We start from the raw sequence: 13,717 nt of genomic DNA, 5'->3' as shown, positions 1-13,717 counted from the left end.
TTCAATGCTAAATCTTATCAAAGCAATGCTAAAATGGTACATTAAAATAAAATTTCTAATGTCATTCATTTAAAATAAGAACAAAAAAATATAAAATAGTTCAAAACTAATTTTTTAGCTTTTCCAAAGACAGAAGCCATTTGATTTTTTTGCCTTGATAGTTTAAGAACTGAAAGTAGTAATGAATTATGCATTGGATATTTTGAGATAGTATTTTTTAGATCACTTAGAAAAAATTAAAAAATATTAAACTCATATTGACTTCAGCTTGTTTGCCATTTTTTGCAAAACACAGGTTACTTAGTTTTAATTTTTTGATAACAAGCTATTTTTAAGAAATCAAAGTAAATTGTTTTAAATTAATTTATGTTTTTTTTTTCTTCTTAATTTAACTCATTTTGTTTTAGTTTGTTATATTTTAAAGTATTTAAGCTCAAATAACAGTATTTTTTGCTATTTGCTCATACCATGGTTGCCGTTGCCAAAGACCTGGAATTCTTGAAAAACCTAAATTTGACAATTTAGGTGAAAACTGTAACTTGATGGTATATATATTTTTTTTAATAATTGAAAAACATCAGAACTCACTCTCCCCTCTGCAACAATAAATGTTATCTAAAGGTCAATTGAGTGAGTTTAACCTCATCATATGTTATTCCACCTGCCCTATCTTTAAATTTATTTAGAAAAAATCTACCTATAAAACTAAATCTGTCTATAAACTAAAAAATATTAACAAACCAAAATAAAAACTGATCCTAACCCTTTAATGAAATAATTCCAGGTGACACGTCATTTGACAAACACTGACAAGGTTAAAATCTCAACACTAAAAACCACAAAGTGTGGGAAAATAATGAAGCTCAAATCTTCAAGTAAGTATCTGCCGATACTAGAAAAAAAAACACATCAACAATCTAATCATGTGTATCAATCCAATCAGGCTCATTAGAAGGTGTTTAAGTTTGAATATTAACCTTATTATATATATATAGGACCTGGTGTACGAAAAAACCTTATATATATATTAACACTAAAATTAATAAAATATTAAGTATTTCAAAATTTGTTAGTACTAACTAGACATAAAACTCAAAAAAAAATAAAAAATGATAAATTCATATTAACTTTACACTTTTACCTCTAATTTCTAATAAAAAAAAAATAAAAGAAATAAAATTAACTATCTTAAATCTAACACACTAACAATATGAAAACAAATAAAATAAATTAACAATCAACAAAACTCATTTCAATAATTTATAACAATCACTCTTTCATTACCAGAACATTCATAAAATGAAAGACCCACACATCACAATCTGATGCCCATATAACATGAATCAAACACAAACAAAACACACATGCAAAAGCACTCAAGATCTACTCTTTGTAATTATTTAACAAAAATTTTTATAATTAAATTTAAAATAATATTTTTTTAAGTTTTTATAAGTTTTACGGTCACTAGACCAAAACTTGGGACCCAAATACCTAAAGCAGTTTTGGCCAAGTCTATTCTAGGTCTTTCAATTATAAAATTATTTTTCTTTGATAATCTTGTGTTGTGTGAGTGTACAGAGCTAGCAAGTGTAAATCTATTGTGCTCAACATCGAACCCTATTATAGTACTACACATCAATTTACAAATTTACAATTTATACACATCATTTAATTTTGGCACACCAGTTTTTTTAAACAAATGGTTTGCTGTGGTCTAGGCAGGCACACAACAAACATACCTGATAACTCTTTTTTGCATACAAACGATTGGTTTTAAGTAACAGTCAGCAGCACCACCCCAAGCAGATGAACAATATTAGATGTGCTGATAAAACAAACTATAATATACCATTTTAAGTGTAATTGTGTCCAAATAATATATCAATTTTGACAAAACATAACAATTTCTAGACACGTTCGATTTCAGACAACTCAAATGTTTCTTCCAATTCAGCTTATCAACCAAAACCACACCCAAGTGTTTTATACTATCACTCTGCTCAATAAGAAAACCATTAATCTAAACACTAAATTCACAATTTTTTGAAATTTATTGAAGAGCAAAAAATTTTGTTTTTGAATAATTAATAAAAAGTTTATTAGCACAGCAGGCATCATCAGCAAACAATCTCATATTTATCTCAGTAGAGGAAAAAATATCATTAACATACTCAAGAAACAACAAAGGACCCAAACAAAAACCTTGTGGCAGGGACGTAGCTAGCTTAAAAAAATTACAAATCTACAAAAATTAAAACATCTCAAATGACGCGTGATAATATCCTAGCAGGAACACAGCAACTTAAACTACAACTAATGTTATTGAATTTAATCTGAAACTATGCAGTTATGTTAATACATCAAGATTGGAATTTTAAAGTACGAGTGATAACTGTATACAAGGCAATTTATTTTACTCCACACCCAATATGACTCTTTATGTTTGGTCACTTGTGTAAAACCAGAAAACATTCATTAAAAATAAGTATAAGAAAATCACAATTTAAATCCAAAACATTTATATTGTATTCAAAATCAAACATTTAACGCAGTCAATAGTAACAACAACTTATGCAAATTTTTGTAACATAAAATTGTATGATTTTGATTTATGAAGCTACAGCTTCCTTTAGAATAAATTTTGCAATGTAGCTTTTTGTCAAGTTGAAGCTTTAACACGCTTAATGTTACAATTTGGATGTATTTAATTTGTTTAATTTTTACGACACTAAAAATGCTAAAGAGTGCATATAAGTCGAAATTATCTCTCAGGAGTGCATAACTAAGTTTAAATGAATACTTAAAGCTAAGAAAGCAGAGTCTTTTTAAGCTGAAATAAAAGCAAGTTTTTTCGCATATAAGTATACGTTTCTGTAGATTTGCAGAAACGTACCAAGCCACGTGCCTGCCTTGTGGTATTCCAACATTCACAATTTCACGCTCAGACAGAACATTATTTATGACAGTTGATTGGCATCTATCTTTTAAAAAGCCTTTTTGTAAATTTACCATTGAACCTTTTATACTATAACTTTTAAGTTTTGATTTTAAAATTTTATGATTAAGCGTGTAAATGCTTTAGCCAAATCCAAAAATACAGAGCAATTTATCAATTTTTTCTTCACCAGCCTCAATTAACTCATCAACAATCTGATTTACAGTTAGTTCAGTCGTACTATTTTCTCTAAACCTATATTGTTTCTCATGTAGTACCTCATTCAACAAAAATATTTTTTTCAATCTCTCAAACACTAAAAACTCAAAAAAAAATTTTTATGGGGATAAAAGAGAAATTTGAAAAAAATAGGAAAATATTTAAACAAAAATCACTAAGAAACCTGGATGAACCTTGTATTTTAAAGTATTTTTACATGAAAATAATGAAGTTTTGACTAGATAGAAAAACTTATAATATAGAACAAACAAATTTAATCATTAACTATTCTTTTAATTAAAAAAACACATTTAAAGCAGCTTAACAGTATCTAGCCAATGAAATGTACTTTTAAAACAGTTCCTTACCTTAGGTATAATTTTATACAAAAAATGTACCAAAAACTTTAAAAAATTCAAAAACCTGGATAAAAAGTTCAAAATTTTTTTGGCAACTCTGTCTTACGTCCTCTTTTTTAGTTTTATAATAAATACATAATGGGTCTAACTAGTTTAGTTTAACAAAAGCTACTTTTTGGACACTTAGACTGACTATATTGTTTTTAAGATAGTCAACCCTGTTACTGATCTTTTTTTTTGCACTGTATAAATTACTTGAACTTTTTTAATAGAAAAACTGATTGTGGTTTAGTTTAGTTGTCTTTATAATTGTATTACACATCAAAACGTAGTAAAAACTAAGAAACTAAATTAAGACTGATTATGCAAAAATTTTAGATGATTTTTTAGAAATTTATTTGTTAACAAATTTATTTTGAAAAATGTAGTTTATGTCCTCTAACTATCTACTTTAATTTGAGCTGAAAACGTTGATTGTTTCCCTTGGATTACCCAAAAGTGCACAGATATTTTTTTACCTAAACAGTTTTCTAAAATATATTCTGTTCTCATTAATGTACACATCGTTGCACACTGTCTTGAAGATAAAGATATTTTTTTATTAAGGTGTTTTAGTTTAGTAAAATCAGCCGAAATACAAGTCGCTTGGCCACTTCAGGTTTATCAGGCTAGTTTTTATACCTTAAAGAGTGGAAACTAGGTGTTCAACTTTTTAGTAAAGACTTAAGCTGCTTTTGAAGTTTTGTATTTGAAGTTCTCTACCTTAAGTTCTATTGTACAATTAAATTAAACAATAAAATGCCAATAGATTATTTTTAATTCTAATTTAATAATAAATTAATTTTAAATTTAAATTTAAGAAGGAAAAATTACATAATTTGTTATACAAATAATTCCTTTATCCTACTATGACATCTATGTCTTTAGGTAAGCTTTTTATAATTTTTTTAAAATAAATACTTAAGAAGAAAAACAAACTAGTTCTAGTTATGATTATGACAGTAAAGCACACTTATTCTATTTAAATTTGTTTTAGTCTTTGTGTGAAGGCCTTATTAATTAAAAATTTTTGATTTGTTTCAGGATTATGAAATTTCAACATTTTTTGAAGTTTATTAAATTTTATAAAAATAATTACTTTTATGTATGATAATTGTTTGTATAATAAGCAAGGCTTTTCATTGTCAATTTTCCCAAAAAAAAAACATAATATTTATTTCAAAAAAATTTTTAAAGATAAAATGCCTGTTAAGTTAAATAAATTTTTTATTGCATAACTAAAGTAAATTGTATGTAAGAAGTTAAAAATATTTATGGTAAAAACTTTATAAATAATTGATTAAAAATGAGTACTTCGAATATTTTTTATTTTTAAGAAAATTTTTGACATTTTTTTGTATTTATTATATAAGAATGGAGTAATATATATTTTTTTCTAATGTTCTAGCTATTTAAAAAAAAAGTCAATTGAACTCCTAGCATTTTGATCTTAGTATAAGAGGGTTGTGTGTCACATTGTGTCGCTAGTTAGGCTAATTAAAAGATGTTTGAAAAACTCAAGCTAGTTTTTTTAGATCGTAAATGAGATCAAAGACAAGTAGTTATTAATACTTTGTATTTTTACATAGTTTATTGTTTACCTTCAAATTTTTATTATTATTATTATAGTTTTCTTTTAAATTTTTACTGTTTAAATTTTTGTCTTTTAGGTAGCACATTGAATTCAAACCTCTAGTTTTAATGTATTTCTAGTGAATAATCTTGTTTAGTATTAAAAAATTGTTGTTGAACTTAGTCATAAAGAAAACTATAATAATGGTGGTTCAAAACACTTGAAATTTCATAAAGGGGAAAAATTTGCACTAGTTTACAAAATGTGATGAAGCTACTTATAATGAAAGTATTTTTTGGTTTACTTAGTTTTGCAACCTACATTTTGAAACAAGTTGAGTATTGAAAATTAATTTTTCCTATTAAAAGTCTTAAAAACTTTTTTCTATAATCCAAAAACTTTTGCAGAAGTTTAATAAAAAATGTTTTTTATATAGCCTATAGACAATTTTTAATAATATTCAATATAAAATATCTAAAAAACGTGACTATTTCCTACACATATCTGCAATTTTTGAAGGTAGCACTTTATTTGTAAAAGTAAGTTTGAAACATTTATATGTATATACTTTTTCTAATTACTATTTCAAAAGCTGTTTTTGATTTTTTAAAACAAGTTGTAATGCATTTTTAGTAACACATGAAAAAAAAGTGGTAAGTTAAAAAAAAATATTTTATTAAATTACCATATCAAAGCATTTTGTTTAAAATTTATTTTAATTTATAACAGCTAAAGGTTTAGAAGTTTTATTAATTAAGTATTTTAAACTAAAAAAATAGTATTGATTTCATTAAACTTGTTTTTAACACTTTATTTATTAATTTCAAATTATTTCTGAAACATGGTTTATTTTCTAACTTTATTTTTTAAATTTATACAGAATGAAGCAGACAGCTGTTGTTACTAATGACCTTTCGAAAACATGTTTTGCTTCAATTAGTAATAACCTTATAAGTTCACTAAACTATGATACATCCTCACAAGGTATGCCTATACTCAAACTGACAACAGATACAAGAGTTAACTATATTAGTGCTATTGTTACTACTTCACATGCAATCCAGGAAATAAAAATTAATAGTTTATATGCTCATTGTTTAGGTCTTAGCATAGGAAGTGCTGTTTTTGTGGAAGTAGTTCAAAATTTACCACCATGCTTAACTGCGAATATTGAACCAGTTACAGTTGATGATTGGGAAATATTGGAACTTCATAGTGCGCAAGTTGAGAGCTCACTCTTAGATCAGATTAGAGTAATTTGGCCTGGACAAGTTTTTCCTTTATGGGTTGACAATGGATCTGTTTGTGTTTATATGAAGACAGCTAGCATAAGTCCTGAAAATCAACCTTTTGCTGTACTGATGCCCCTTACTGAGCTCATTGTAGCACCTAAAATACACCAACCTAACGTTATTAGTCCTATTTCTAAAACTACACCAAGTAGGAACCTTGTAGGATTATCAGCCAAAACTATCAATGAAGGTGACATACCTGAAGTAACAATAGCTCAAGCAATTAATAAATTTGTAAAACTGATTATGAACTCAAAGTTTTTTGTTACAATCAAGGTAGTTATCTTGTATTTACCACGTGTATTTATAAGGTTCATTATAAAATGCTACAAGTTATCAATTTATAAGAAAAATACACAAAATTTACTTAAAGACAAAAATCTTGTTACAGAACAAAAAATGAGTTCTAAAAATTTTGATAAAAGTTTTATTGAAGAACTAGTTGGAAAATCAGTACCATTAAAACTCGACACTTTAATGAGAGTAGAGCCAGTTTTAGGTAAAGATGAACTGAGATCTAGTGTTCCTGACCCATTTTTGACACAGCATCATCCTGGCTGTATATTTTTGCATCTAGTAGATCTTCAACCAAATGATGGCTGTGAAGTAATGCTTATTGAAGTCACTAAAATTCCATCCCCTGTTCAAAAGAGAAGTAAAGATCATAAAGTTAAATCTGTAATTGTGCGTATGTACATTCAACCATTAAGTGATTTAGCATTACCTTTTGATTTTTCTAAAAATTACCAACTTAAAGCAACATCCACTTTACGCAGGCAACTTGACATTAGCATAAGTTCCAAAGTCCAACTGAAAAAAGTTAATTCAAACAAGCTTTTATTTGGTAAAGATATTAAATCTATTAATTTTACTATAAAGAGAGATAAAAGATATGAGCAAATTTTTTATAGCAACAAAAAAAATGAAACAATAAAATCATTAAAAGCTTCTTTTCAAAATTGGCTTGCAGCATTTTCTGATGCTAAAAATCCACTGCCTGTGAATATTGGAACTTTAATTGTTTTTACAAACAATCAAGAAACAGTTGAATGTAAACTAACTTCTGTGGAGCCAAAAATAGATAAAGCTTTGACTCTCTTGATTTCACCTGAACTTTTAGGCAATGTAGAGATAAGTTTTACTTTAGCTGATGAAAAGCTGAAGTGGCATAAAGAATCTGTTGACCATTTGAATTTGCCAAAAGAACGAGTAGAAGACTTCATTCCAGCTTATAAGAATGAGATTGAAGCAATGTTAAACTTTGCAGATCTTGCACTTAGCAGTCGCCCATTAGCTGCTTACATAAACCAATTTGGCATCAGTCCATCTAGGTGCATGCTTGTTACCGGTTCTAAAGGCTTTGGTAAGACTAGCTTATGCTGTGCTTTGTTAAACAGTTTTGCTAATGATAGACTGCTAAATTGCAATGTAACTGTTGTCAAAAGCAGAAATTGGGTAGGTAAAAATCATTCAAGTGTGCAAGAAAAGCTTAATAAATGTTTTGAAGAGTCAGTTTGGAGGCAACCATCTGTACTTCTACTAGATGATTTAGATATTTTAGTTCCAAAGCCAGTTGGAGAAGATGGTGAAAGTCCTGAAGATTTTAACAATCTAAAGTTAGCCTCTGTAGTGCGGAAGTTCTTAAAAGATATTTCAAACAACAATACAGTTAAACGCATACTTGTCATTGTAACTTCAAAATCAAGTGAATCTTTGCATCCGTTAGTTGCTCCGCAATCAACTAGATTGTATGGCCACATTCTTAAACTTCAGTTACCTGATGCAAACAAAAGAGTTGAAATTATCAAGTCTTTAGTTTCAAATTTAGAAGGCTTTGATTGTATGGTTGACCTAGAAGAAGTTGTATCTAAAACTAAAGGTTTTGCTCCTGTTGACTTGAAAAAACTTGTTATGAAAGCTCACCATACTGCAAAATGTAGGTCGTTAACGAGTGGTCAGGAACTAAATATTAGCACTGAAGATTTAGATTCTTCTATTGAAGGTTTTACCCCTTCCACCCTTCACAATGTGAAACTTCACAAGCCTACCAAAGTTGATTGGAATGAAATTGGTGGTCTAAATGCGGTAAAAGATCAATTAGCTGAGCAGCTTCTCTGGCCCTTAAAGTACAAACATCTGTTTGAAAATGTTGGAATTAGTACTAATTCAGGTAAGACCTTTTCATTACTTTTATTAGCTGTTTGAAGACTTATATAATTTTTCAACTAAGGAAACCAAAAATAAAATATTTATTTGTGAAACTAAGCATTTAAAAATTTTTTAGAACTGTATTTATCCACACAGTTTGTTTAAAATCACATATAAAAATACTGCAATTTAGATTTATAAGTTAAAAACAAAACTGTAGAAGTAACTTTTTTTAATGTATTGAACAATTTTCTCAATATACTACAATATTTTAAATGGTTAAAAATTTAAACACTAAATTTTTACAGCCTTAAACCTAAAATAAAAATAAATTTTGTTGATTTTAAGTTTTTATAAAATGATGTTATTTAGTGTCAGTAAGTATTTTTATATATATAAGTTATATAGTTATAGTTAATATATATATATAGCATAAAGTAGTTTAGTTTTTCAATGGAGATTATTTAAAAACCTGTTATAGAGTAAGCTTTTTTGAACGAATATAAAATTAATGAGTTATAGACTAGAGGTAGATATTTCTAAAATAAATAAAAACTTTAAATGATAACTAGTTTTTTTGAACTATTTCAATGTGTTAGCTTACAGTTGGTCTAGCATCATTATTAAAATAAAGGTTTGTGTTTGTTAGCCGTTAGACTTTTGTTTTCAAAATTTTATTCATAAAATACTTTTTTTAAATTTTCTTGTTTTAAAATATGAATATTACAAGTACTTTTTAAAATAGTACCTTTTAATAAAATATTTTTATAGAAGTTTTTTAGAACAAAAATAGTTTAGTTTTAAATTATAAATATGTACAAAACAAATTTTTACTGCTTATAAAATAGTATATTTTGTTTACAAAATTACAAGGTTAGAAAATACCATTACAAAAAAAAATTGTGAGGATTTTAAAAATACCTTTTAAAGTTATACAAAACTTATAGATATAATAGTTTGTATATTAAACATAATTTACTAAAGATTAATGTAGTAGTGATAAAAAATGATAAAACTTTATTGGTCTTACTTCAAATTATGAAGTTAAGATTTAAAGTAAGTTAATAAACATAAAATAATGTTATATAAATATAATCTGATAATTAAAATATAGCTGTAACTAATAGAAAGTTTTATAGTAATATGTTAAAAAGAATGATAAAAGAATTACAGAATGTCCAAATTTAAGCAGTTATAATTTTTTTGTATAATTAATGTTTGTTTTATCTTAATTATTGGATACATATACTTTTATTATTTAGTCATAACTGTGATAGAAAAACAAAATAACTATAATATCAGTTAAATTTAAATATGTTTTGTGCTCTCCAATAACTCAAATAATTAAACGTATTATAAAAATAGATTTAGTTTTGTTATAAGTGTTTATAGACAATCAACATGTAAAAACTCTGATCACTCTGAAGTAAATTGAAGTGACCAAATATACTTTAGGGGTAATGTTATTTGGGCCACCAGGCTGTGGTAAGACACTTGTCGCATCAGCAGTTGCGAGCCAGTGCAATCTCAACTTTATTTCCGTAAAAGGACCTGAACTACTGTCTAAGTACATCGGCGCAAGCGAGGCTGCAGTCAGAGATGTGTTTACAAGAGCCCAAGCCGCCCAACCTTGCGTCCTTTTCTTTGACGAGTTTGACTCTTTGGCTCCAAAGCGTGGTCACGATACTACAGGTTTTGTTTACTAAGTTACTTATTACTAGTGTAATATATTGTTATAATATTTTAATATTTATTTATTAGTAAATTGTTGTGCTAAACTCTGTATAACATACATATTCACAAGTATAATTGCTCGCAGTAATAAAAACAACAAAATAAGTATTTTGATACAAGTAAATTATTATGCTTCTTTATTATTTAATTCGTTTAGACGACTTGATTTAAAAAACGACACTAATATTTAATTTTTTTTTTTGAAAAATCATTGAAAATCTCCGAATATTTGACTTTTTTTTCTGTTTCTATTAACGTAATTTAAGTTTTGCATATATTTAATAAATATTAAGTTAGGTGCTTTAACAAGATAAAGAATAAACATTTAACTTTAAACAACAACAAACATTTTTTTTATTGAAATGAATTTGAAGTTTAATTTTTTTTTTGTTATAGTTTAATATATATATACACAATCTAAATTAATTTGTTTAATATTGCTATTAAGTAATGTAACTTGTATAGTAAAGAAAAGTGTAAGTAAAATATCAAAATTAAATTAATACGAAAGACCAGTCTTAATACTATATAATATCATTTGATAAAAGTGTTTCTTATCAATATATAAAGCTGCTTATGTAGTGTACTTATGAGTAGCAACTCTTATAAAAAGTCTCACCAAGTTATAATAAACATTTTTATTATTTAATTTATTTTAGTTAATAATTATCTTGCTTTTACTTTACAACAATTGTAAAAAAAGTTATCAAAAGTATTGGGAAAGTAAGTTCATGTTTGTTTCGTATTTAAACTTTTATAAGTTGTTAGGACTATTTATAACATTTCAGTGCTATGACTATAAAAATATCTTACCACAAACATTTTAATAAATTTTATTTTAAACATTCAAATACATTTTAGTCTTTTATAAATAATGTTAAACTATTAAAATAACTTTTTCCATATTAAGGGACAAGTGAACTTGTACTTTAAAAGCCTGAAAAAATCAAAAAGCCTGGAACGAATTAAAATAAAAGCTAGTGACAACTATGATTTAAGCATGTATTTTACCGGTTTTATTATAAAATAATAAAATATTTCTGCTAAAAAATATTTTTAAAAGCAACTTTCTTGAAGGTGTTACGGACCGTGTCGTTAACCAACTGCTCACTCATTTGGACGGGGTCGAACCACTGGAGGGCGTTACTGTTCTAGCAGCCACAAATCGTCCTGACCTAATAGACCCAGCACTCTTGCGTCCTGGTAGGTTAGACCATCACTTGCTGTGTCCTTTTCCGCAATTAGAAGACAGGCTGGACATTTTGAAAGTTCTGTCCAGAAACGTCATCCTTGATGCTGATATTGATTTATCTAAGGTAATAGCCTGTTTTTATTTATACCTAAAGTGGTTCCAGCATTAATAAAAAAACGGTTTTGTTTATTATGACACAATTTGATTTGAAAAGTTTAATTTTTTTTTGAAATAAGTCATAAAACATTTCTATAAAACTATCAGTTTTTACTAATGAATGAAAACTCTTTTTTTAATTTTATTACCTGGTACAATTTCAGATTGCAACGAATACTGAAGGTTTCACTGGTGCTGATCTCAAATCGCTCCTCTACAACGCGCAGCTTGACGCCGTACACTCGAAAATATCCGCAACAAAATCTTCAAACCATCACAAGATGAACGGGGAAGTTTACACTCATTCAGTCTCGGAGGACTTTGTGACGGAAGACCTTTACTTGAGTAATGGAATTTCGTCAATCCCGCTGAAAGAAGAAGGATGCGGTGTTGTCAGATCACATGATAATTTAGCAGGCGATGTCGCTGACACTGCGATCGCGTTGTTTGCCGACATAACAATGCAATGTAACGGAAACGTGCAGGAATCCCCTAACATGGCTTACATGCCCTCATTATCAGAAGGTTTCACTGCGGAAGTCAACGACAAAGTTTTGAAGGAAAACAAAATATTTTTTACCAATCAACCAAACCACAGCTCAGGTAAGGAAAATATGCATAATAAAGAGACGAAAATACGCCTGACCGTGGAAAATATCACGAAAGCACTGCGGACCACTAGACCTTCGCTGTCGAAACAACAAAAGCTCGAGTATGACATCTTGTATGAAAACTTTAAAAAATCGAAAACAAAAGGCAGTGAAAAGCCAAATCAGGTTGTAAAGGCAAAATCCACGCTATCTTAAAAGTAATTATATTGATAGATAAAAAAAAATATTTAATAATTTTACTTTAGACAATTTTTTTCTTTGTTTGTATCATTCCATTTAGTTTAGTCTTTTTAAATAATGATTGTGAAAAGAGTACAGCTTAGGTAAAAAACGAGCGTTAGAGTAAATTTCATTTTTTTGCACAATTTTCTTGCTCTTCAAACCATTTTATATAAAGAGTTATCCAAGTAGAGATAATTTAAGTGTTAATTTGTATCTCTCAAGTTATGTGGTGTGCATAAAAATTTTATAAATAATAGTTCAACTATCTATAATAAATATCAAACTAGTTGCGCTCAAATATTAGGCAAGCAATTTTTTTTTTAATTAAAAATCACATGAAAATATAAAATATACTCAACATTTACTTATATAATCTAAATTGTTGTACCATATTTTTAAACTGATTTCAAGAAAACTAAACTAGAGTAATGTTTTCTAACACTACCACTGGTTCAAATAAATTTATAACTTTTAAGTTATGAATATTTAAAATAATATTTAAGTTAAACTTTTTATTTTGTTAATTATTGTCTTGTGTTTTGTCAACAAATAGTTTTCTTATATTTATGAAGATTTTATTCATGCAATCAACTAAATTTAATTATGTGCCTTTTGCTAAAATAGTTAACTTAATTTGTAGCTGCTGTATATTTTCAATAAACTTTTCTTATCAATAATTTAGGTGTTTTTTGTATAGAACCTAATTTTATTGCTTTAAAAGGTGAGTTTAAATTTTATTATTATAAAATCTATTTATTCAATTGACTTAAAAACAAAATATTTCTTAGATCACAACAATATAGTATAGTTATTCAGTTTGAAATAGTATAATTTTTTGTAAATAAAATTGATAACACAGTCTTAGAAATTTTTCAGTTTATTTACTATATATTACTATTTTTAGAAACGGGTTTTATATTAAACAATGCGCTGGTTGTATTTTTATTTTGTAAGTTCATTTGAATAAAAAGAAAAGTATATTAAACTAAACTTTACTCCAAGTTTTTTATATTATTAACTACTGTAGAAATGACTGTACAAAATAAAAAACTTTCATGTTTAATAAAATTCTATACCGTTACTATAATTTATGAATGCACAAAAAGTATTTTGTACATTTACTAATCTTGTTCCTAGATCAGATTGTGAAGTATATACATTATATAGAAGCTTACATCTTGGTGAAACATTAACCTATATACAATAATATTAGATGTTTGTTCTTAAGTATTTC

General features: G+C 26.9%; 1 protein-coding gene across 1 annotated transcript; it reads left to right on the top strand.

Moving 5' to 3' along the window:
• The first annotated feature begins 5,534 nt into the window (after positions 1-5,534).
• Positions 5,535-12,810, top strand: LOC145839600 (peroxisomal ATPase PEX1-like). Its single transcript, XM_082947224.1, has 5 exons — positions 5,535-5,667; positions 6,009-8,590; positions 10,024-10,260; positions 11,380-11,618; positions 11,815-12,810. Exons 2-5 carry the CDS (start codon positions 6,010-6,012, stop codon positions 12,454-12,456), a joined length of 3,699 nt encoding a protein of 1,232 aa, XP_082803350.1. The 5' UTR covers positions 5,535-5,667; position 6,009; the 3' UTR covers positions 12,457-12,810.
• Positions 12,811-13,717: the final 907 nt, after the last annotated feature.

Source organism: Thalia democratica, chromosome 6, assembly GCF_965202585.1.
Source record: "Thalia democratica chromosome 6, ktThaDemo2.hap1.1, whole genome shotgun sequence".
NCBI classification, from domain to species: domain Eukaryota; kingdom Metazoa; phylum Chordata; class Thaliacea; order Salpida; family Salpidae; genus Thalia; species Thalia democratica.
Note: the sequence above shows the minus strand (reverse complement) of the source record. Positions and strands in the feature narration are given on the sequence as shown.

Coding starts and splice junctions, on each gene's coding strand:
- LOC145839600 (XM_082947224.1), top strand. CDS start 6,010: ATGAAGCAGACAGCTGTTGTTACTAATGACCTTTCGAAAACATGTTTT. Junction 8,591..10,023: donor TGGAATTAGTACTAATTCAG/GTAAGACCTTTT, acceptor AATATACTTTAG/GGGTAATGTTATTTGGGCCA. Junction 10,261..11,379: donor GCGTGGTCACGATACTACAG/GTTTTGTTTACT, acceptor ACTTTCTTGAAG/GTGTTACGGACCGTGTCGTT.